At 39.6% G+C, this 26,985-nt stretch overlaps 1 protein-coding gene across 2 annotated transcripts in view; it reads right to left on the reverse strand.

Annotated features, from left to right (window-relative positions):
• Stx8 (syntaxin 8) overlaps positions 1 to 26,985 on the reverse strand; it is a 252,024-nt gene that overhangs the window by 196,327 nt on the left and 28,712 nt on the right. For both annotated transcript variants that reach the window (XM_042692741.1, XM_042692750.1), the window contains one exon: positions 12,796 to 12,920. In XM_042692741.1, coding sequence (XP_042548675.1) covers positions 12,796 to 12,920 — 125 coding nt within the window. The remainder of the gene's footprint in view (positions 1 to 12,795; positions 12,921 to 26,985) is intronic.

Raw genomic sequence — 26,985 nt, forward strand, 5'->3', positions numbered from 1 at the left:
TTGAGCCACAGAACCACTTCTGGCCTTTTCTGTTTATGTGGTACTGAGGAATCAAACCCACAGGTTCACGCATGCTAGGCAAGCTCTCTACCACTAAGCCACATCCCCAGTCCCTTACCCCCAGCCCCCCAGTCTTTTTATGGTATTAAACCTTTATAGTTAGCTCCTTGATTCATCTGGAATTTATTTAACGTAAAGGTGTGAGGTAAGAACCCCTTAGTGACATTTTTTGACACTATGTACTTTTTAGAACTATAAATGACCTGCTGTCTCTAGGGATCATTCCAAGAGACCATTTTATGGCAAAATCACTTTATAATGAGACCCTTTTGGTCTTTACTAACAACCTCCTGGATGGCCTCCAAGACAAATCTATCTTCAACTGAGCACTGCTAAGGATGTCCAATGCTACAGGAAAGTCCTAAAAGCACTAGAGAATAATCTGTACATGGCACTGTGGGTGACAGTGTGAATTCAAAAGTAAAACAAGTTCAAGAGGAAAGCAGCTTTCTCTAGGGGTTTTACTTAGGAAAAGAGCTGCTGAAAGGACTGAAGCTGTTGTATCTAGTAGGGACCTAGATTAAGAATTAAAAAATAGGGGCTGGGAAGGTGGCTCAGTGGTAGAGTGCTTGCCTTGCATGCATGAGGCCCTGGGTTCCATTCCTTAGCACCACATAAGCAGAAAAAGCTGGAAGTGGCGCTGTAGCTCAAGTGGTAGAGCGCTAGACTTGAGCTGAAGAGCTGAGGGACAGCACCCAGGCCCAGAGTTCAGGCCCCACAACCAACCAAAAAAAAAAAAAAAAAAAAGGCATTAAAAAATACAATGTACTTTTCTCTCTAAATTACTGTCTGACTTAACTATGTAAAGGTCATGTCTCTCCTGCACAAAAGAAAGAGGACGAAAGATTCTGTTCCATTCTAATTTCTTTAAGACATTAGCACCTCTTGTTGCAATAAGTTTTCATCCTACAAATCAAAGACACAGAAGATTCTGATAATCAAGACACTATAGACAGGCAATAAGCATTGTTTTCAAGGAGAGGTGGTTTGGTGACTTAAAGATAATTATCAAGGAAGTGGAGCTATGGCTCAAAGTGATAGAGCACTAGCTTTGAGCAACAAGCTCAAACACTGCCCAGGCCCTGAGTTCAAGCCCAGGACCCAAAAAAAAGATAATTATCAAAATAGAATGCTGTTTGCTACCTGAAAAAAATAAAAGCAACCAAGACCCATACAGTCTATCATTACCAGCAAAACTACTGCATCATAATGATAGCTCATTTCTATTATCTGCCCGACTATCACATAGCCCAAGGCATTATAATATCACAACAGGGCAATTGCAACATACTACATCCAAGTTTCACACCTATCAAACGTTTACAGTGGTGAGAATTTTAAAACATGGAAGATCACTGTTATAGGAAGCATAGTATGTGCATCCACATACACATGTACATACACAAGCTCCTAACCCCTTACCAAAAGATGTCCATGTCCCAATCCCTGGAACCTGTGAATATGTAGTCATAGCCAAAGTTACTTTGCAGATTTGATTAAAATTAAGGAATTTCAGATGAGAGATTAGTCTATATTATCTAGGTAGAGCCAACAATCTTCTGAGTGCTAAAAAGCTGAGACCCTTTCCAGCTGTGGTTAGAGGCAGATATTAAGGAAGGGTCAGAGAGATGCAGTTGCTGGCTTTGAAGATGGAGAAGGGGCCATAAGCCAAGGGATGTGGTTTGTCTTAGAAAATGGAAGAGGCAATAGAATGGGTTCTCAACAGGTCTTTCAGAAAGGAAAGCTGACAGCTTGATCTAAACCCTGAGAGACCTGGGCTGAACTTCTGACCAAAAAAAAAAAGTACACAATAAGTGTTTCAAGCTGTAAACTAATATGATTCTCCCATTGTATATGCTAATTTTAAAACTAATATAATCTTTTTTTCTTTTTGCTTATCCTGGGGCTTGAACTCAGGGCCTGGGCACTGTTCCAAAGCTTTTTTTGCTCAAGGTTAGTACTCTATCACTTGAGCCACAGTGCCACTTTTGGCCTTTTCTAAGTGGTTTATTGGAGATAATAGTCTCATGGACTTTTCTGCCTGGGTTGGCTTCGAATTGCAATCCTCAGATCTCAGCTCCCTTAGTAGCTGGGATTACAGGCATGAGCCACCAGTGCCCAGCTAATATAACTTTTTTTTTAAGATCCCTTTGGAACAATCAGGTATGTAGATACTTCTTATCTTTATATATTCAGGAAAACCATCATCTAAGTAAATATGGAACTGTGTAAGACAATCTGATAACTGCAGATAAAACAGAGGATCACATGAATATATTTTTTGCCAAAGATAACAGATCTGATTCTGATCAAGCCATAAAATCTAACTACCAATTCATAGAACAATTTAGGAGAGGGCTGGGAAGGTGGCTCAGTGGTAGAGTGCTTGCCTTGCATGCATGAGGCCCTGGGTTCAATTCCTCAGCACCACATAAGCAAAAAGAAAAAAAGCCAGAAGTGGCACTGTGGCTCAAGTGGTAGAGTGCTAGCCTTGAGCTGAAGACCTGAGGGACAGCGCCCAGGCCCAGAGTTCAGGCCCTTCAACTGGACCGAAAAAAAAACATAAAAAAACAATTTAGGAGAGAAGAATACTCTGAACAACACGGGCTACAAATTGCAAAAGCTAAACAATGGGAAACTATAGGATATATGATTCACTTTCTTCAACAAAGAAACTGCAGAGAAAAAAAAAGTTTGAAAAAAATCTCATATATTGTTAAGAAGTTTCTTAATGTACCAATTCATTGTAATACATACACTTTATTCAGTCTAAAAATAAACAAAGAGTAACTAGGGAAATTTGAATACCGACTGGATATTTGTATATGAATTGTTAATCTGGTAGGGACGATCATCGATCATGACCATTTATTATTTCTTTTTGTAGTGTGTGTGTGTGTGTGTGTGTGTGCGCGCGTGCACATATGTGCACACGTGTGTGTGCACATGCACACGCTCTGGGGCTGAACTCTGGGCCTCAATCTGTCCCTTAGCTTTTTTGTTTAAGGTTGGTGTTCTTCCACACCTCCACTCTGGCTTTCTGGTTAACTGGAGAAATGAGTCTCTGGGATTTATCTGCCTGAGCTGACTTCAGACTGAACCAGGATCCACAGATCTCAGCTTCCTTAGTAGCAAGGATTGCAGGTGTGAGCCACCCGCACCAGGCCATAAACATCTTAAAGAAAACAAAACAAAACAAAAAAAAACCATCCCTACCTTTTACAAATATGATTTAGAGATCTGTTCTGAAATATTGATCAATGAAATGACAATGCCTGGAACTCATTCCAAAAATAATCCAGGGGATAGGCAGGTGGGTAGACACTGAGAGGAAAGCAGGCTGGCTATGGATGCTAACTGTAGAAGCAGAATGAGGGAGGGAAATGGAGTCATCACTTTATTCTGTCTCTCACTGTTGAAGTTTTTCATAGCAAAAAGGTATCAATATTGTAATGTGTAAATAAAATGGAGGGACAGTCATAAGAGCTACAACCACAGTTCCCTGAGGGCTAAGGATGTGTCTTCTTCCCTAGTATTTGCCAGTGGGTGGTACAGACCCCTCCATGTTTATCCAAGGATGTACATATGTAGCACTTGCTATTAAAAATCAATTCATGACCCCCAGAAGGCCTTCCACACGTACTGAAGAAAATACAGTCACTGTTAGGTCAAAAGGTTCCGGTCAATGCTGTCTAGGTAGTAGAAAAGGCAGTTGCTGTTGAGTGGTCCAGAACCCAGGGAGAAGCAATTAGGATTTCTTACACTTAACACATAGAAGGAGCTCTCCCAGGGTAAAGGAAAGAGAGAAGAATGAGGAACCAGTTGTGTCTAGCTGAAGAAATTAATCATGGTTATGAAGACTATTAGATCAAGTTCGAAAGGTAGATGGGTTTTTTTTTTTGGTGGGGGGAGAAGAGATTATTTTGGGGGATGATACTGGGGTTTGAATTCAGGACCTCACACTTGCTTAGAAAGGTGCTCTACCTTCCACATGATCCATTCTACCAGCCCCTTTTGGTATTAGTTATTTTGGGGATAGAGGACTCACTTTATGTCCAGCCAGGCCTGAATTTTGATCCTCTTATATTCATGCTTCTCTAGAATGACAGAGGCTGGTCACCACACCCAGCCACTGTCAGCCTAGAATGGCAGGCATATGACATCATGCCAGCTGGGCGATGGTGACTCACACACGTAATCCTAGCTACTCAGGAGGCTGAGACTGGAGGATCACTGTTTGAAGCCAGCCTATGAAGGAAAGTTAATGAGACTCTTATCTCCAACTAACCATCCAAAAAACATAAGTGAAGCTGTGGATCAAAGTAGTAGAGTGCTCATCTTGAGTAAAAGAAGCTCAAAGACAGTGCCCAGGCAATGAGTTCAAGCCCCTCAACCAACAAAAAAAAAAAAATGAAGTCTCATGACCTTTTATACCCGGCTGGTCTTGATTGAGTTACCCCTGGTATCTTCCTCCAAGGTAGCTAGAATTATAGGTTTAAGCCACTATGTCTGGCTAAGAGTAGATGTAGGATTTGTTTGTTTGTGCTGTTCTAGGGCTTACACTCAGGACCTGGATGTTGTCCCTGAGTTTTGTTTTGTTTTTTGTTTTTTTTGCTCAAAGCTAGCAGTCTGGCACTTAAACCACCACTCCACTTCTGGCTTTTTGAGTGGTTAATTGGAAATAAAAGTCTCATGGACTTTCCTGCCTGGGCTGGCTTCAAACTGTCATCCTCAGATGGCAGCCTCCTGAATAGCTGGCATTAAAGTTATGAGCCACCAGCACCCAGCAAGAGCAGATTTTTGTTGTTGTTGCTGTTGGTCATGGGGTTTGAATTATGGGTCTGCTCACTATTCCTGAGCTTTTTGCTCAAGGCTCTACCACTTTGTGGCTCTACCACTTTGAACAATAGCTCTGCTTCCTGTTTTCTGGTGGTTAATGGAGGTAAGAGTCTCATAGACCTTCCTGCCCTGACTGGCTTTGAAACATGATCCTCAGATCTCAGCCTACTGAGTAACTAGGATTACAGGCATGAGCCACTGGCATCCAGCCAAGAGCAGTTATTTTTTAATCTTATTTTAAGATTTTAGAACCTTTTTTTGAGTGGGGAAGGGGGTTGGCCATTGGGCTTGAACTCTGCGCCTGGACACTGTCCCTGAGCTCTTCAGCTCAAGGCGAGTACTCTACCATTTAAGCCACAGTGCCACTTCCTTAAGATTTTAGGAATCTTCCTAGTTTATATGAAAGCTACAAGAAGGATATCTTTAAAGAATGTTGTCAGTGAAGTTGTGATTACAATGGTCTAAAGATCAACTATTGGGATTCCCATATAAACTGGAAGTCTGGCTTGCCATCTTCCCCACTCCTATTTCACAGGGAAGTATTTAGAAACCTAAGAACACAGAAATCTAGAACCAATGTAAAAATTCCTGCACAATACCTTTAAAATACTAACTAGATTGTGTTGATTTAGAAGCTCTATCCAGCTATCTCCTGATTAAAAATGGAATAATACTTCACAACTGAGGCCAGCTGTCTAACTCTGGGACAAGAATCTACACTCAACACAGTTCCCATCCTTTGGTGGCATCATTATCATGGCCATATTTGGCCTAATGTCCATTTATGCCTCAAACTACCTGGCTAGCTGGTTGTAATAGGATCTAGTTTCCGGGTTAGGCAAGGGAGGCATCCACACCCTTAAGTCTAAATTATTTTCTGGATGATTTCCAAAGTGTTTCTAAGGGTCCACGAGTATATAGAAAGGTAAACAGAGTCTATGGACAAAATAGTCAGAAGTGACCTTTCCAAGTTCTTTATCTACTGGAAGACATGGCACTGAAGCAGAACCAAAGTAACCTCAGCACATCCTAAGATTCCAGTGGCAAAGAAAAGGCTAATAAGGGTTTTGTGTAAAGATGACTTCCACATTTGTGTTTATCATTGGAAAACAGCTTGATAGAAAAGCAACAAAGGATACAGCATTTCAAAACATGAGAAGTAACTACTGTACTTTTCCCTTCCTCACCCTCTACCTCTAAAGACACAGAAGTCATTCAAAGGGTGAGACTCTCCAGACATCGCACTATGTATAAAGCTGTGTTGCTTTTTATTTTCTTACTTCCCTTCAAATACAGTAATAGGTGAGGCATATAAAACTAAAGGCACAGAGTCAGTGTTTCATTTACTAGATAATTTCATTGTGAAAAGGGAGTGCAAAATCAAATTAGACTTCTGCTTCTGGCCAAGATAGATTGACAGGGACCAGATTTCCCTTTGGCCTAAAACAACTAGGCAGAGGATGGGGGAGAAGACAAAATATTCAAAACAACAGTTTCAAGAAACATACGTCAGGAAATGAAGGGCAGTGATCCCTGAGAGGGGAAAACAAATGAGATGAGCTCTAAGACTGCTCCAGATTGCTGGCTTAAGAGAGCTCCCAGCCCAGATGGAGCCTGGCAGACTCTTGTTTTTGTTTTTCTCAGACAGGGTCCTGTTGTGTAGCCCAGCCTGGCCTTAAACTTATGATCCTCCTTCTCCACCTATCAAATGTTGGAATTATAGGTATGTACCACCATACCCAGCACCAGAAGAATATAAAATAAGTCAAGGTAACTTGAATATATGGGAACAGTACTCAAGAGAAGAGCTGTACAAAAAAGTCTGCAGACCTGCTGTGCTTCTACACAGTTTTCAGCCAAATGCTGTTGGGGTTCCCATAAATGAGGAAAGGAACCACGGCTGAGGAAAGAACCACTTCACAGAGCCAAGGAAAGGATCCTCTGATCTCAATCAGGGTCAGACACAGTTCCTATTCCCAACAATAAGGTTACCTCATTATTTATGAAGCATCATGAAGAATACTTAGAATGGTTTTGGCTCACTAGTGCAGTAAATTACCTCTAGACTGGCATCAGTAAACATTTTCTGTAAAGGGTATCATATAGGAAGCATTTTAGACTATGTGGTTCACATGGTCCCTAAAACTACCACTGGACTCTGTTATTGTAAATAGGAAAGCATCTATGGATAATGTGTAAATGAAGGAGCATGACTGTGTTCCCATAAAACTACTAATGAGCCTTAACTAAGTTTCATATAATTTTTACACACAAAATATTTTTCTTTTGATCATGTTTCACATTAAGAAAGTTGAAAGCCATTTTTAACTTGTACATCATACAAAAACAAGATAGTAGGCCAGATTTGGCCCACAGGTCAGGGTTTGCTGATCTCTGCTCTAAAATAAAAACCTCTTTGGTCTATTTTAGAAATAAAACCCAAGTAACAACAGCATCCAACAACAATTCTCAATAGTATTTCTAGAAATTCAAACACATCTAGTACTGATGAAATAAACAGATTAACTGATATTCAAATAAATGTTTACCTTACTAATATTAGAAACAGGAATGTCTGTTCTCACCATTCTCATGCAACATTGTGCTAAAGGTTGCAGCAAATGTAAGAAGAAAAATAAATAAGGCATTCAGATAGAAATGAAGAAGCAAAACTATTTGCAGACAACATGACCATTTATGAAGAAAACCCTACAAATAAGCAACTAGAGTCAATAAATGTTGCAAGGTCATACAATCCATAAATTACATACAAAAATCAAGAGAGTGGGCTGGGAAGGTGGCTCAGTGGTAGAGCGCTTGCCTTGCATGCATGAGGCCCTGGGTTCGATTCCTCAGCACCACATAAGCAAAAAGAAAAAAGCCGGAAGTGGCGCTGGGGCTCAAGTGGTAGAGCGCTAGCCTTGAGCTGAAGAGCTGAGGGACAGCGCCCAGGCCCAAAGTTCAGGCCCACGACCGGACCCAAAAAAAAAAAAAAAAAATCAAGAGAGTATGTGTGTGTATACATTCATATATTATAAACAGTAAACATTTAAATACTAAAAATTTTAATAATGGAAGTTTTTAAAAGTTTATAATAAAATATGAAATACTTAGGAATAAAGCTGATAAAAATATCTAATATGCTAGGTGCTGGTGGATCATGCCAGTACTCCTAGCTACTCAGGAAGCTGAGCTCTAAAGATGATGGTTCAAAGCCAGCCCAGGCAAGAAAGTCTGTGAGACTCTTACCTCCAATTAACCAACAGAGGACCAGAAGTGGTGCTGTGCCTCAAAGTGGTAGAGTACTAGCTTTGAGCAAAAAGAGGCCAGGGACAGTACCCAGGCCCTGAGTTCAAGTCCTGTGGCCAACAAAAAGAAATAATAAATTTTTAAAAATCTAATATGTGTACTGTGAAAACTAAAAAGTACTACTGAGAAAAATTGAACTAAGCCAGGCGCTAGTGGCTCACGCCTACAATCCTAGCTACTCAGAAGGCTGAGATCTAAGGATTGTGGTTTAAAACTAGCCCAGGCAGGAAAGTCCATGAGACTTTTTTTTTTTTTGGGGGTCCGGTCATGGGGCCTGAACTCTGGGCCTGGGCGCTGTCCCTCAACTCTTCAGCTCAAGGCTAGCATTCTACCACTTGAACCCCAGCGCCACTTCCAGCTTTTTTCTTTTTGCTTATGTGGTGCTGAGGAATCGAACCCAGGGCCTCATGCATGCAAGGCAAGCGCTCTACCACTGAGCCACCTTCCCAGCCCCTCCATGAGACTTTTATCTCTAATTAATCACGGAAAAAGCTAGAAATGGCATCGTAGCTCAAGTGGTAAAGTGCTAGCCTTCAGCAAAAAATCGCTTAGGGACAGCACCTAACCCTGAGTTCAAGCCCATGACCAACCAAAAAATGAAAAACTGAACTAAATAGATTTATTTAGAACTAATAAATCCATATTCATGGATTAGGAGACTCAGTTAAGACATCAATTATCTCCAGATTCTTCTAAAGATTCAATATGATCTCAATCAAAATTCCAGGACACTTTCTTTTTGTAAAAATTGAAAACAGATTCTAAAATTCATATGGAAGTGTAAAAAGACCTAGAAATACCCCCCAAAAAATTGTGAAAAAGAACAAAGTTGGGTGATTTATATTATGTGACTTAAAGATCTGTCAGAAAGACTCAATAATCAAGACAGTGTGTGTAACATGGAAGTAAAGATAAACAAATAGACTAAGAGAAAAGAATAAAGAGTACAGAAATAGGACCATACAAATATGGCTGACTTTTTTTCCTAACAAAGGCAGAGACATTCAATAGTAACAGTACAAGTTACTTTTTTAATGGTGCTAAAAAAAAAACTGATTAACTCGACTTCCAAGTTAGGAACTTCTCTGTGAGTGACATTGTTAAGAGATGAAAAAGAGAAAGGAGATTGAGAGAAAATGTTTATAAAATATATGCCTGACATAGAAAAGATTACATAAAAAATTCTTCTAAGTTAAATAAAAAAACTCAATTTAACAAAAAAGTAAATGGTTTGAAGAAAAGACATTTCACCAAAGACAACACACAGATGTAAAAATGCAAGTGCATGCAAATATTCACTATCCAGGAGAAAAATACATGGCAGAACCACAGAGAAATGTATTGTAACTCTTAGTAAGATGGGTAAAAATGAAAAAACCTGTTAGAACCCTAAGATGCTCTGGGAGGGGTATAAATGGAAGTCACTTTTTCAAACTACTTGGCAGATTCTTTAAAAGTTAGACACTTCAAACTATGCAACAGCAAAATGCCAAATAACAGTAATTATAAATGGTCAGATATCTAAATTGATACTTCTTCAAAGAAGACAAGTGGCCAAGTATATGAAAAGTATTCAAAATCACTAATTTTCCAAGAAGAACAAATTAAAACAACCACAAAATATCCTATCACCTCATTCCAATGAAAATGATTTAACAAAAGTAAACAATAACAACAACAAAAAACAACAGAAGGTTACAAATATTGGCCAAAAGACAGGAAACTCTTACACACTGATGATGGCAATGTAAATTAACACAGTTATAATGGAGATGAGTATGAAAGTTCTTCAAAAATAAAAAAAAAAATATGTGAGATAATGAGAAAAGGATAACACTGTTCAAAAAGAAATGCACTTATTACCTTACTTATGTAACTGTAACCCCTCTATACATTACCTTTAAAATAAAATTCAAATCTAAAAAAAATAAAGAGCCAGGCACTGATTGTGATTCAAAGCCAGTAGACATATCTATGAGATTCTTATCTCCACTTATCCAGATAAAAGCCAGAAGTGCAAGTGTGGCTCAAGCAGTAGAGTACAGGCCTTGAGTGAAAAAGCTGAGTGAAATCAAGAGGCCAAGACTTCAAGGTCCCAATATTAGCATCACTTGCACATGCACACATTCATGGACAAACAAACACACACACACACACACACACACACACCCCTAATATATGACCTAGCAGACCCACTACTAAGTGTTTCTCCAAAGAGACTGAGATAATATGATAAAGAGACATCTGTACTCCCATGTTCATTAAAACATTACTTCTAACAGCCAAGAGAAAATACTTATAAACGTCCACTAATGGATGAATGTATATGCTATGTATACACAATGGAATACTATTCAATCATAAAAGAGAGCAATTCTGTCATTTGCAACAACATGGAGGACTTGGCGGACATTACATGATGTGAAATAAGCCAGACACAGGAAGACAAAGACTGCATGATCTCACTAATATGTGGAATCTAAAATCCTCAAACTCACAGAAGCTGAGCATAGGATATGGTTACCAGATGTTAGTCAAAGATTCAAAATTTCAGTTAGGTAGAAAGATGTTTAGGAGCTCTATTATACACTGCAGTGTCTAATACAACTGAAAATTGAGAATAGATTTTAAACTTTCTCACCACAATATATGAGCTAATGTATATACTACTTTGACTTAACCATCTCGCATGGTATACAAATACCATGTTATATACCAGAAATACATACATTTTAATTTACTAATTATAATTTGAAAACATTTTAATAAAAACACTTCAGGAGAGTCAGGCCCTGGAAATTTAACCACTCGGGAGACTAAGATCTAGAGAATCAGAAAAGAAAAGTGTGAGAGAGCCCTCTTCCCCTCTAACCAGTAAAAAGCTGGGTTGGAGGTATGGCTTAAGTAGTAGAGGCAGCTGAGCAAGCAAGACAACCAAGTCAGAAGCTGAGTTCAAGCCCCAGTACCAGAAGGAAAACAAAAAAACAACTTAAGGTCTCAGGAAAATAGCTCAGCAGAAAATACTCATCTAGTATTCACCAGGTCCTAGGTTCAATTCCCAGTACAAAAAAAGAATCTGCTACATGAATTAGCCACTCTACTTTGTAGGTATAAATCAAAGGAAAAGTTTATGCCCATACATATATTTAACAAATGGATATAGCAACTTCTTCTATAATAACTCAAACTGAAAACCCAAATATCTATAAAGTGAATGGATACAAAGACTGTAGTAAATTCAAGAAATGGAAGACTATTCCACAAGATGAGAGAAGGAAATCCTGATACCTACAATAACACAGATATGTTTAAAAATTATATTGGAGAGAGAAGCCAGATCTCCTTCCTCCCCCACTCCTGCCAATAGTAAATACTGTATAATTCTACTTATGTAAAATTACAGAAAATAAGAATCTAACTTATAGTGATGGAAAGCAGATCAACAGTTGTCTAGAGATAGGACAAAGACAATAGGAAGAATTACAAAGAGACATGAAGACTTCTGGGAGTAATGATTATGTTCCTTACTTTGATTTTTTGATGCTTTCACCAGTGCATAGATATGTCAAAGCTAATCAGATCATACATTTGAAACATGTGCTAGTTATGGTACTGACTATGCCCCAATGACGCTGCTTTGAGAAAGAATCAAAGAATAACATAAACATTGACATGAAAAAATGCTATTAATATTAAAATGCACATATTAAATGAAAAGCCCATGGAATGATACATATGTAGACTGATAGTGAGATACCTCATAGTCCCACTTACATAAATGCATTTGTGTTCATACTGAATATATGTTTATACATCTATACAAGAAGTCTAAGGAAACACATAATGATCATTTATAGTTTTGATATTGGAGAAGCAATAAAGGAAGCTTTTTCATCTTATCTGTCTCTATATTGCCTAACCTTTGTACAGTAAGCATGTATTACCTCTGAAATTAAAAAACAACAACAACAAAACAGTAAGTTCAGCCAGGTGCCAGTGGCTCAGCCTATAATCCTAGCTACTAAGGAGGCTGAAATCTGAGGATCGCAGTTCAAAGCCAGCCTAGGCAGTAAGACTCCTAACTCCATTTAGCCATTCAAAAACCAGAAGTGGAGCTGTGGCTTAAAGTGGTAGAGCACTAACCTTGAGCAAAAAGCTCTAAGCGACAGCACCCAGGACCTGAGGTCAAGCCCCACAACAAACAACAACAACAAAAAGAAAGTTCAAAAGTAATTAGGTTTAAAGTTAAGGGACAAAATGAACTCGAAAGTAAAAGTCACACTAACTTACTATTTCATAGAAGATGGAATCTTGTTTGTTGGAAAAAACAAAGGACAAATGTATCATCCTTACCTAGACTTAAAGTCAGATCTGTTCTCTGCAATCACCCAGGAGAAAATCTCTACTAAGCAATACTAAAGGAGGGGGCAACACTGTCTATTCTCCAGGTATTCTGAGGCACAAATATGTCAAGAGTTTTAAAAGACCAATAACTTTCACCCTAGTTTTCCATGAGAGAAGGAATAGTCAAGACTACAATCAAAATCTAGCAGTTTCTAGGCCCATGCTCCTTCAGATTTCAAATACCTTGGATAATTTTCTGCTGCTGTTGTCGAATTTCATCAAAGCCCAAGCCTCTGGTTTCCTCTGGCTCCTCAAAGAGCCAAGGATTGGGTGTTCCTCGCTTAGCCTCTTCACTCATCAGGCTGGACCTACAAGAAATATTAAGTGCATTCATTACTTATCTCAAAAGAATACAGCCCAATAACAAATTATGTATATAAATGCAGAAGTGGCCAATATTACATGCTTTGAAAATTGCACAATTCATTGCATCATTCGTTTATGCCAGGAACTTGTTCAGTGCTTGTCAAGAGACAGGAGGATGAATAAGGCACAGACTTGGCCCCCAGAGAACAACTGTTTAAAAGATATGGGAGACAATTTGACCCAATATTTGCAGAAGAGGTTGGTAATTGTTTTATATTTTGAAAACACAAGGTCAATTGGAAGTGGCCTTTGCATTGCAACAGTGTGTCTTATCAGCTATGTGACATCAAAGGTACAATTTTTTTTTTTGCCTTTTCTTTTTTGGTACTGGGGATCAAACCCAGGCCATTTCTTTGCCACTGAGATACATCCCAACCCCAAATGTTATTTCTCCATCAGTTACCAATGTTGTAATTACAGATTAGAGCACAAAAACAACTGTATAACTCAGTATTAAAGAATACTTGCTTGCTCTGCACACAGATAGAAATACAATCAGAGTTTCAAATTCAATTCTCTGAATATTGTGCAGCAATCATAACATGACCAAACTCCATATGCATTATTGATCCTATGGTTTATTACCTGCAGTTACCCACAGGCCTTTTTGCACCAGACAGGCCATTTCACTGTCCAAAGAACAGTGCACACAGTTTCCGACTCTGCCCCGCCTTACATAGGCTTCTTTTTATCCTGAGTCCCACCAGTACACAATCTTTGCAAGCTGTTGGGATCATCATGCTCAGGAAACTGTCTCTGACCACTTCAGCACGGAAATGAATATTCTCATTACAGCTCTCATCAGATTCAGAAGAATGATAATGATGATGTCATAGGAGTATCAGTGACAGCAAACTAGTAAAAGCATATAAAGCAGTTGCTATGTGCAAGCCTAGCCCAAGGGATTTACATGTATACACTCATTTTTCCATTATTTATCAGTCTTCTAGCCCTGATAGCATCTTGTGGATTGTCTAGAAATAACTGCTCCCCTGTCGTTTAGGCTTATACATAGGTCTTGTGTGCACTTAGAAGGCAGGAACTAAAAATCATCTTTATTGGCCTGCACCTTGTTCCCCATAGGAAGTGAGAAGCTTCTAGCACAGTGCATAGTGGCACAGACAGGGCACAGGGGATTCCTGGGTGGGTTGAGTAATAGAATTCACTTATCCAAAACTTACACAGAATTTATTATGGTAGGAGTAAAGAAAAATAAATTGTCAACAAAATAAAGCAAATTCTCACTGTAGGCACTATCCTCATTCTGGGATGAGGGGGCAGAGAAGGGGGCAAGGGGATAATGTGCACACACATGTAAAGTCCTTGATATGATGTTGACAAATAATATTCAATAAATTATCACCCACTATCGTACTATATACATTAAGAGGCTCTGAAAATTATTTTTTGTTTTATATTTTTGTTGGTCGTGGGGCTTGAACTCAGAGCCTGGGCACTGTCCCTGAGCTCTTTCATTCAAGGCTAATGCTCTACCACTTTGAGCCACATAACCATTTCCTGAAATTAATAAATAAGCACACCCTAAAAGTGGCATTGATTTCATCTTTTTAGCGCTTTAAAACTGATAGCATATATGTATCAACTGATAGAAGGATATAATATGTATCAAAGAACAAACCCAGACCAAATTAAAAGAAATTCTTTTATTTTTTGTACTAAGATATTTAGCACAGATCTTGTCTCTTATTCAAATATGCTGATTAACATGCCAAATAGAAGTATGCTTTTCTTATACTCGCTCAAAGACAGGTGTCTTTTACATGACTCATCCTAACAATTCAAGATGTCAAGGTCTCAAACTTACTGCATATAATAACCACTCAACATCATCTAGCTTTGAAGTTAGGAAGAAAGCAACAACAACAACAAAAGACGCAAAGGAAGAAATCTGCAATCAAAATATACTCTTTACAACAATTTTTCCAGTGCCAGCTTTTGTTGTAACAGGATCTACATGGCACTCTGAATAAGGTTCACTGCCAAAGTACAGGTTCAAGATACCAAAAGTCACCTCTAAAGTGCACTGGTAACCAGCTTTGATTATCCATTCAAATAAACATACTGCAAGTGGTTGACATTGATTCTCTGAAGTTAGTGTTGGAATAGTTCACTGTCAGCTCTTATGAGACCTACAGCATACTTTGAAATTTTAGTATTAAAGGCTAGAGGTATAGCTCAGTGGTAGAGTCCATGCTTTGCATGATTAAGGCTGTGTGCAGAATCCTAGACACACACACACACACACACACACACACACACACACACACACACACACACACACACACACACACTCTCTCTCTCTCTCTCTCTCTCTCTCTCTCAAATAGTGAAAGGGGGAAACAACAAATGTGAATTTTCAGAAATCTCAAAAACGACCAATCAGGATTATAACTGTATATTTTAAATGCCTGTGCATAATTCAATATAAAACATTCATCTTCAAGCCAAGTGCCGGTGGCTCACACCTATAATCCTAGCCTCTCAGGAGGCTGAGATTGGAGGATCACGGTTCAAAGCCAGCCCAAGCAGGAAAGTCTGTGAGACTCTCATCTACAATAAACCACCAGAAAACCAGAAGTGGTACTGAATCTCAAGTGGTAGAGTGCTCACCTTGAGCTCAAGAGCTGAGGGACAGTGCCCAGGCCCAGAGTTCAAGCCCCAGGACCCAAAACAAAACGAAACACTCATGCAGATATACAGGGATGACTTTCCAGGTTATTTAATTCCAAAAACTGAATTGTCTTCCTTGTCTTCCACATGTCTGCTTTGGTGTTTCTATTTTGCTATCCAAAATCCAGCAATGGATTTTACTAGGAAGGGCATCTTAAGATGTAAGATCACAGGCATTCCTATATACAGAGCACTTGATTTTCTTTTCATTAGATTTATGTTAAACATTTGGGGTAATGCCTATTGCTACTTTCTGTTCAAATCATATGGACCTACCCTAGAAGAACTATATCAGCCATTGGGTTAGGGAGACGATATACAAATACTTCGAAAGAAGTCCCACATAGAAAACCTATGTCTTATCCTGGTTGAAAATTACTGTGTTAAAGACTATGCAGCTTAAGTCCACTCATGATACTCCCTTTGCATTCTATCTCCAACTAGAATTCAACCCAAACTCAACAATCCAAAATCAAATATGTTACTTCCATACCCCACAATCTTTTCTTCTCCTATACACTCTATTTTGGCTCTTAGCAAGTCATCCAAATCTATTTTCCCCCCTCTGCCCCTCTCTCCCATACCCCATGAATGACTAAGGCCCTCCTCAGAGATGTTTCCCCAGTCTCTATCCTCATTATTATTCCCTTGGTACAGCACTGGTTCAGACCTTTATCATTTTGTGTGCATGGAGACCATGCCTATGGCCTTCTAGATTGGTTTCCTTTCTTTCAGTCACCCTCATCCCAATCATCTTACACACTGCTGCTAGAGTTATCTAAAACAAAGATCTTGTCATGATCATTTCCTTAGTTTAAAACCTCTGTGGACCGTCCCTCCCTCCCCCCGCCCCCCAGAATCCACAACTCAAGTGTAAGCCTTATAAGATGGTCCCAGTGACCTTTCTGATGTCACCTCCCCACATCCTGCTTCTCCTTTAGCCACACACACCGTTCACCACAACTCAGACAAAGGCACAAAATTTCACACTCTCATGTTTTTGTATGAGTCTGGAGTGTCTCCACCCCCACCCCTTTGTCCATCTGGCAAAATTCTATTCATCCCCTAAGGCTCAACTTAAATGTCACTTGTGCTTCTTAGTCCTTCCTGATCCCCACCCCATCCCCCTTCCCAAGAATCAATCACTCACTGCTGCTCCCAGGGCACCTTGTTCACAGCCTCCAACGTGGCATTTATCAAGCAGGATTGTAGTTAGTTATTTACGCATCTGTCTCCCTTCCTAAATGATGAGCTCTGTGAGGAAGGAGGCCATATGACAGCCAGGTTTATATCTCCAGCACCAGAAAAAAGAAGACAAAAAAACAAAACAAAAAACAGACTGGAAATATGCTGGAAAAGCACTGTCTATAAATGTTTATGAAACAAAACTGGGAAAACCCACTAAGGGTTTCAAGCTAGAGAAAGCCAAAATAAGTGAAGCATTTAACATTTTTATCTTGTGAGCTTAGAAAAAAAAACAAAAACCTTAACTGCTACCTGCCTTCAACACTTCAGCAGCAAAGGCTGATATTGCTCATGTAGATGGAGAGAATTATTGAAAGGGAATTGTGTTAGTATGTGAACTTCTAGTTCATCCTCACTTCTGGAACGACAATGTTAAATACAAGAAATGCTCATTATTATGCCTCTGAGTTTAGAATACTTACATTATTTCTTTGCTGGGTATGAAACACAGGTCCTTGAACAGCCTAGACTAGCGATGTATTACTGGACTATGACCCCACTTCTTTTTATTCATTTTTATGATGGTACTGGGGCTTGAACTCAATCTCTGCACTCTACCACTTGAGCCACAGCTCCACTTCCAGCTTTTTGGTGGGTTATTGGTGATAAGAGTCTCAGAGACATTCCTGCCCAGGCTGGCTTTGAACCTCAAGCCTCAGATTTCAGCCTCCTAAGTAGACAGGATTATAGTACCAGCCTACCTCTCTCCTTTGAGAAAAAAATTGCTGACATTACCAAGCTAGCTTCAAACTCCTTGGCTTAAACAATCATATTGCCTCAGATTCCTTTGGCTGGGACTACAGGTCTGCCCCACCATACCCAGCTCATACTTTTATTTAAAATAACTGGTCCTTTTTTTGGGGGGGGTCCGGTCGTGGGGCCTGAACTCTGGGCCTGGGCACTGTCCCTCAGCTCTTCAGCTCAAGACTAGTGCTCTACCACTTGAGCCACAGCGCCACTTCCGGCTTTTTTCTTTTTGCTTATGTGGTGCTGGGAATCGAACCAAGGGCCTCAGGCATGCAAGGCAAGCGCTCTACCACTGAGCCACCTTCTCAGCCCCTAACTGGTCATTTTTATCCATGTTTCAAGATGGAACTTAACCTAATGGAGCTTATCAAATAAATGACATATTATTAAATACTATTTATCTGACATAAATTTTTTAAACCAAAATAGTCTCTTGTAAGGGCATAAAATAATTTCATTTTCATCCCCCAAAGAAAATAGTGTGCATTATTAGATTGTAATAATATTGGGGGCACAGATAGTCTATCTCTCTGCTGATAAATGTAGTTGGAGCTGGTTCACAGGGAGAACATTTTTATCAACTGAATGGGAAACTGAAAAGGCAGTGAATTCCAAGAAGGAGCTTTATAAAAGTAACTATATAAAATGTAGTTTTGTCTGGGGGAAAAAAAATGTCAGTGTTTGAATATTCACCAAGCACAGGTTAGTTTATAGAAAGGACTAGCAAAGTTCATTCTAGGGAGCCAGTAAACTGAGTCATATTAGAACAGTCCAGAGTGTGAAAATGCTACTCTGGGAAGAAAGGGTATTTCTTCTTTCAGAACTTTTTGTGTAGTTTCAACAGATGCATAGATGCTCAAGTTTCAATCAGAAATAGATTCACATCAATTCTTTAAAGACAGAGACAGTCTGGCAACAAAATGCAGACCTCCTTACACTGAGAAGAGGCCAAAAAAACAGCAAAAATGCTGTTGCAGTAATTTTAGTGGACCATAATGGAGGTCTAAATGAAGAATGGAAATGACAACAGGGCAGAGAGAGAGAAAGGGACAATTAACATACTGATTAAAAAGGTAAATTCTGGGCTGGGAAGGTGGCTCAGTGGTAGAGTGCTTGCCTTGCATGCATGAGGCCCTGGGTTCGATTCCTCAGCACCACATAAGCAAAAAGAAAAAAGCCGGAAGTGGCACTGTGGCTCAAGTGGTAGAGTGCTAGCCTTGAGCTGAAGAGCTGAGGGACAGCGCCCAGGCCCAGAGTTCAGGCCCCATGACCGGACCCAAAAAAATAAAAAGGTAAATTCTGCTGGGTGCCAGTGGCTCATGCCTGTAATCATAGCTATTTAGGAGGCTGGGATGTGAGGATCATGGTTTGAAGCCAGCCCAGGCAGAAAAGTCCATAAGACTCTTATCTCCAATTAACCATCAAAAAGCTAGAAGTGGAGTTCTAACTTAAGTAATAGAGTGCTATCCTAGAGTGAAAACACCAGCTAAGAACTCTAGGCCCTGAGTTCAAGCCCCAGTATAGGCATGCACACACGCATGCATGCATATTCTCTCTTTCTCTCTCTCTCTCTCTCTCTCTCTCACACACACACACACACAAAGGAAATTACACAAGTTCTGGTGAATAGACTGGATATAAAGGATAAAGATGTCCAAATTAGTTTAGTTGGCAGTTAACACGACTTAAGGTAAATTTCTCATTACTTTTCAAACTTCAGCACAGTGACTAATAACAGTCCAGAACAGCACTGCTCCATGATCCACAAATCATGTGGATGTTTGGATACCAGTAGTTGATTTACACAGGTATTTTTTAGTCCAGTATTCCATCCTTTTTTGCATCCTATTCATCTTCTTAATATTAATAAAAATTGCTTATATTGATGAAAGTCTCAAAATATTTTAAAGAATAGATATGCAGGGCAGGAAAGGCCATTGAGGTCATTAGTTTGTCCTCCAACTTAAACTTCAGAAATCCTAGAGTAGTATTCTGAGGAGAGTCATCCAGCCACTCTAAAAGCAAAAACAAAAGCATGTGAAGCATTTACCTGAAGCGTTTGCTTATCATTTGTATCTTAAAAGTAGCAAAGGAGCCAGGAGTGATATACAAAATCTCTAAGAATTCCAAGTGTGAGTACAGTTGACTGCTGTCAGCCCCATGGAGGTGGAGAGCCATCTGCTGGTTAGTAGTCAAAGCTCAACTCCAGCAACACATGGCCAATGTTTACAGCAAGCAGTTCAATACTTAATTATTGCACGATACATGGTTGCAAACATGCTTAGAAATACAGTATGTAAAAGTCTACACTATGTTCAGTTAGCGTGATGTGATGAAGCTTCTCTTCCAAGATACAGGCCCTCTGAACACCATTCTCAATAACAGCTCTGCTCTTCTTCACTTTGTTCTTCTCCCCGAAACACACTAAATGACATATAATGAGTGTCCAATTGAGATGAACAATTTGCATTTAGGTATAATGACTTTCAATTTTGTCTCGATGCTACGATGCTGATTTTTCTTCAGCATATTTTTTTTCTATTTTGATTCATTTGATAATGATAAATGTTATCGTTATAAAAATATTCAATCAATTGTATACTCACTACTCTAGGGACAAAGACACAAGTGTAGTGACACAAAACTCCTGGCTGGCAGGCAGTGCATCAATAGTAGAAAAAATTGTGTTTGGATACTGATGGACAGGAATCTCAATTTGGCATTAAAAGACTAAGGCTGCTTATGAATAATGTATATTCCTTTGAGAAGCCCAAAGCCAAAGGCTGCTTAGATATCCACCATTATCTCCTCAATTACTTGCTTTTATTATATCAACTCACCTAATTCATGCCTAACAATGTATTCTCTTGAGATGGACATTCACACTTTGGGAGGGGAGGTGTACTAAGGCTTGAACTCAGGGTCTAGGCACTATCCCTTAGCTTTTTACAAAGCTAGTGCTCTGCCACTTGAGCCATGGCTCCACTTCTGCTTTGTGGAGGTTAATTTGAGATAAGTCTCATGGACTTTCCTGCCTAGGCTGGCTTTGAATCTCAATCCTCAGATTTTAGCCTTACTGAGTAGCTAGGATCAAAGCTGTGAGCCACTGGCACCCAGCTCCAACACGTACTTTTAACCACGGCACCTTATTTATCTCTCTGGAGATGGAGCCCAAGAATCTATAAGAAACTATAAACTCTCTGAGATGACATTCATGCAACCAGCTGGATATCATTGTGCAGACTGATGGGGAAGCTGGTACACTAAAATAAGTAGGACTTAAGAATGTTTATGAGTAGGAGGAAGAGATATGCAGTGCATAAGTTCTACTCACTCTACCAGGGCTGTTCATGTACCATTCATTCCAGTCTCCTCAGCTTCTTCCTCACATACTATTTTCTCCATTTTCTAATCTCTTTGATGGCTTTTGGCCTGTATCATCCTCATTGTTTTGCACAAGATGGAAAGACTGCTCCAAATGGCATACAATCTGTCTTCCCTTCTGCTGAGATCACTGACAGTGCTCTTTCAGAGCACTTACCAGTTCACAAAAAGCCTTCACATACACTCATCTCACTCAACTTCATGTTATTTTAAAGAGTTATGATTGTCTTCCTGAAATGGAATCAAAACCCAAACCCAGGAGGCCTAATACTAAGTCCTTAGTTCCTTCCACCAAGTGAAACAGTTAGTACTACTTAGATGCCTCATGAAGGCTAACACTGCCCACAGGTTTGATAGACAGGAAAAAGGGCAAGTACTCAAAGCCTGGGAGAAATGGACAAATGAGGGACCCTAAAGGGGAATTGCAGTAGGAAATCAAAATCAGAAGAAATAGGGTGGAGAGAGAAAGCCGGGCAAAGGACAAGTAGACTACAATTCCAGTTCTCACTCTGCCATTAATTCAACTTGTATACAATGATAACTTTCATCTTGGTTTCAGTTATGAAAATCAAACAATACACATGAAGTACTTGGTGGACAGATAAGAGAGCTAAATATACCCCCTTCCCGTTCAAAAAATAAGAAAATTTCAATGCATTGTTTTGATGTATAAAAAAACACAAGTTGGAAAGTATTACACAGATTATTAAAATAACCAACATAATGACCTAAATATAGTATGTGTAATTAATTTATTTTTTTCCTTATCTATTAGTAATGGGGTGAACCGCCCCCCCACCACCCCCACACACACACCCACACATACCCACCCCCCACACACACACACAAACATACCTTTTGTAATTTCCAAGTGACTTTTTTTTTTTTTTTGATCAGTCATGGGGCTTGAACTCTAGGCCTGGGTGCTTGCTGTCCCTCAGCTCATCAGCTCAAGGCTAGCACTCTACCATTTGAGCAACAGCGCCACTTCCAGCTTTTTCTGTTTATGTGGTGTTAAGGACTTGAACCCAGGGCCTCATGCATGTGAGGCAAGCACTCTACTGCTGAGCCACCTTCCTAGCTCTCCAAATGACTTTTGAAATTTAAAATTAATGCATGCAATGGCAGGGAATATCTTTATTAAACAAAACTATATGAGTTAGGATTAAAATTCAAAATGGGTACCATTTTTACCCATAATGATTAACCAAACCCACCAAGCTTTGCAATACTCGCAGTTGTTAAGTATTGGGACAGATACAGCTCCAGGAAGGCAGAGAAACAGGCTCAGTGGCTCCTGCCAAACCCTGAACACCTGAGCCTGTTGTCCTGGGAAGCTCCCTGAGGTCTCTGTCCTATATAAACGGAGGCCACACTCTATATGGATATTGACCTCAGCATTGTATGTAACTGTAAAACACAGAACAAGTCAACCATCTATCAAATGGACAGAGGCTGAAAGAAAATGATGGTGCATTTATATTACAGAAACTGAGGATAGGACAAAATCTATAGAACTATTATCATAGGAGGACATACAAACACAGCAAATGGATTCGCAGTTGCGGGAGAATCAGAAAAGGGAAGAGAATGAGAAGTTAATATAAACCTTTCGTAGAGTTAAGAAGCACAAGCAGTTCCAATGTTCTATCCTTGCTTTGAAGAAAGAGTCCAATTTTTCTAAATCTAGTATCTTCTATTATTGACTTACATCTCCACCTTGTGGAGTGTTCCAACATAGCTCTTAAAATGTGTGCATATAGCATATGTGTAACTGTACTTGTACAGAAGTATAGTTACGTGTCTATAGCCAGACATTAAGACATATAAATGCATATATATAAAGGCATATATGTGCACATATGTAATAAATAAGGAAATGTGCACACATTTCCAAATTCCTATGCTCTAAATGCTCGCCTGTCTGACCTTCTGTAGGAAACAGCAGAGGTCAGGATTCTTTGTTTTGCTTATGGACATCTAGTTGACTTAATGCCACTTACTGAAAAGACAGATGCATTTCAGAGCATGTGCCAGTGGCTAATACCTGTAATCATAGCTACTCAAGAGGCTAAGATCTGAGGATCACAGTTCAAAGGCAGCCTGGACAGGAAAGTCCCTAAGACTCTTATCTCCAATTAACCACCAACAAGCTAGAAGTAGAGCTGTGGCTCAAGTGGTAAGACATCAGCCTTGAGTGAAAAAGGTCATAGACAGTATCCAGAGCCTGAGTTCAAGGTCCACTACCAGCACACATGCATGCACCATGCATACAGCCCTTTTCAAGTAAAGAAACCTTCAGATTATAACTTCCCATCATTTACAGACTGCTCTCTCACATTTCCCATGGTAATAGTTGGATACCTCTGTTCACTTGATCAATAACATGGATTTTCAACAACTAATAGCTGTGCAGAGCTCTAAGTCTTTGCTTTCACTTGCCCTATCAATAATCCACATAAGTAATCTCTCTTTATTGTCTCTAGTTAAAACTCAGCCTATAATAAACTCTTTTAGTCCATGGAGAAAAGGAATCAAGTAGAATAAATGACTACAGAGGGCTGGGAGGTGGCTCAGTGGTAGAGTGCTTGCCTTGCATGCATGAGGCCCTGGGTTCAATTTCTCAGCACCACATAAGCAGAAAAAGCCAGAAGTGGCTCAACTGGTAGAATGCTAGCCTTGAGCTGAAGAGTTAAGGGATAGCGCCCAGGCCTAGAGTTCAGGCCCCACAACCGACAAAAAAAAAAATTTTTTTTTAAAAGGAAAAAAAAAGACTATAGAGACATCTTCAAGTGATAACCAATCTCTAAGTGCAAACATAGCCTAAAACTTGAGACAGTCTCTTTACAAAGTTCTGAGGCAGTTCTAAGATATTTAAAATAACTACTTTAAACATTCTACTTAATCTTCATAATATTTTATAGTTAAACAAAAATGGGTTTGTAGGGCTGGGAAGGTGGCTCAGTGGTAGAGCACTTGCCTTGCATGCCTAAGGCCCTGGGTTCAATTCCTCAGCACCACATAAGCAAAAAAGAAAAAAAAAAGCCGGAAGTGGTGCTGTGGCTCAAGCGGTAGAGCGCTAGCCTTGAGCTGAAGAGCTGAGGGACAGCGCCCAGGCCCAGAGTTCAGTCCCCACGACTGGACCCAAAAAAAAAAAAATGGGTTTATACAGTAAGAAGTGCATAGAAGTTCACTACAATTCAAGTCAAAAAATAAAAAAGGTGAGCAAAAGATTGAATGTGTCTTTGTATATGTCTAGAATCTCTCTGGAAGAACGCACAAACTATAAAAAGTACCACAAGGAAGAAATGGAAAATTTGCATACAAGAACAGCAGAGAGCCTCACTATGCATTCATTACTCACTTGTAGGGTTTATTTTTTTTTTTACCACATATACTACTCTAAAATTTATATTATAGAATATATAAAATTTTACATATCATATATTTAAAAATACTCTTCAAAAACAATCTGAGTTCCCATAAACCACTGGCATATCCAAAGTGTCACCCTTTTGGCCTAACAACATCAAACTTTTCTTCCACCAAGAAGAGTCACAGTGCTGGGAACGTGGCTCAGTGCAGAGTGCTTATCTAGCATGTGGCCTGGGTTTAAGTCCCAGAATTGGAGGAGAGGAGAGGAGAAAACAAAAGCAATGTAAGAGTCAAAAGAGTAGTGAGAGTCAAAAAAACTTTGTGTGTTAGGAGGCAAGCAGAGGTGGAGAGATGGAGGGTTCAGCCATGTTTATCTAATCCTAACTCAGAAGAGTGTAGGTGCCATTTTTTGCTACCTTTCCTCTGTATGCTGTATTTGGGGCTGGCTTTCAGTGGGCAGAATAGTCTTAGCCTAATGTCATCTACTATCCAGTATGTAGCAAAACAAAAAGCGTTAGCTGGGCTAGGTATGTAGCTTAGTGGTAGAGTGCTTGCCTAGCATGCATGAAGCCCTAAGTTCGATTCCTTAGTACCACAGAAAATGCCAGAAGTGGGGCTGTGGCTCAAGTGGCAGAATGCTAGCCTTGAGCAAAACAAACTCAGGGACAGTGGCCAGGCCCTGAGTTCAAGCCCCAAGACTGGCAAAAAAAAAAAAAAAAAGTTAGTTGTTGGCTCCCAAGGGGCAGGGGTACTTTGTCATATGACATAGTTACTGGCCAGATATGCAGCTCAAGGATAGAACACTTGCCTAGCATGTGCAAGACACTGGATTCAATCCCTAGTGCCGCCAAAAAGCACAAAACAAACAAAACACCAACTATGTTCACTGTATACAGGCCATATGATGAGTATCAGGACACTGTTGATATAAAAGGAGAAAAAAATTCTGCAAAGACAATATATGTGATAGATTTTGCTTTTGTTTTGTGATACTAGTGTACCACAGGGCCTTGAGCTTACTGCACAGATGCTCTAGCACTTGAGCCATACCCACAGACATTTTAAAATCTTGTCTCACTTTTTGACCAGTGGCCTAGACCACGATCTTCCTATTTATGCTCCTTGTTTAGCTGGGATGACAAGTATGTACCAACAGGCCCAGGTTTTTCTTAACTGGTTGAAATGAAATCTCAGAAACTCTTTTTTTTTGGTGGGGGGAGGGTGGAGAAGGGCTGGCTGGTCTCAAACTACTGCCTCTCAAATAGCCAGGATTATAGACATGAGCTACAGCACAGGGTTTGTATGAAACATTTTTCAGGTCAGCCAAATACTATCCCAAACACTCCCTCTTGTCACACTACCAGTCAATGCACCACATCAGCCTGTTACATTTCTCTATTAGGTAGAGACAAAGTGAAAAGCTATTACTTTTTTAAATAGAAGCAAGAAATTTAGAAGAATATAAAATACATAAGAGGATATCTGCAGAAGAAACCAAGTCAGTTAAACTGTACACATTGTTTAAATTGGGTTCTGCTTTACAAGTACTTCTCTGCCACCTCTTCATTAAGACAAGTGGTAGGCACAGCTATCTCAGCTTCTTAAAAGTCAAACTGGAAAGCTGTGTGCTCGTAACTCACATTTGTAATCCTAACTACTCAGGAGGCTGAGATCTAGAGGATAGCTACTTGCAGCTAGTCTAGACAAAAAAGTCTGTGAGACTCTTATCTCTATTTAACGAATAAAATACCAAGCTGTAGGTATGGCTCAAGTAGTGGGGCACTAGCTGTAAGCAAGAAAGCCAAGAGTACTGGGTGCTCTATTAATGAGCCACTTCTCCAGTCCTTTTGTTTCCCCCTTACCTTATTACAGTTTATGCAAAAATAAACAAAACGCAAAATTCTTTTTAAAAAAAGTTTAATGAGCTGAGTGCCAGTAGCTCACAGCTCTGTAAACCTAGCTACTCAGGAGGCTGAGATCCAAGTATTGCAGTTCCAACCCAGCCCAGGCTGTTAAGTCCATGTGACTCTTATCTCTGATTAACCACTCAAAAGCCAGAAATAAGAGCTGAGGCTCAAGGGGCAGAGCACTAGACTGTAAATTTTAAAAAAAGCTGAAGGACAACACCCAGAACCTGAGTTCAAGCCCCAGGACCAGCACACACACAAAAAGTTGGTTTATGATAGGTAGGAGACCAGCTCTAGCCTATATTGAAACTGGAAGTTTAGACATTTAGAAGAAGGTGAATATGCTCATGAGCAGAACACACCACAAAGTCCAAAAATGGTCATTGACATGTCTTCTATAACAAAGTCAACATCTAAAATCTGAAATGAAGAGATTACCTACCCAGTAACAAAAGCAGGGGAGCCGCTGATTTGTACTTTTCACCAATTAAATTCCAAATGATCTAACAGGTGATTATAAACAAAAGCAGTAGAGGAAAAATGCAGGAAAAATTCCTTGTAGTCTTCATTCACTATAATTATGTGTAGTAATTACATAAAACAAATAAGATATAACCACAATGAGCAGTGTGTCACACCTACAATCCTAGCTACTCAG

This window comes from Dipodomys spectabilis, unplaced genomic scaffold (assembly GCF_019054845.1).
Source record: "Dipodomys spectabilis isolate Male_0828 unplaced genomic scaffold, ASM1905484v1 ptg000004l, whole genome shotgun sequence".
Classification (NCBI taxonomy): Eukaryota; Metazoa; Chordata; class Mammalia; order Rodentia; family Heteromyidae; genus Dipodomys; species Dipodomys spectabilis.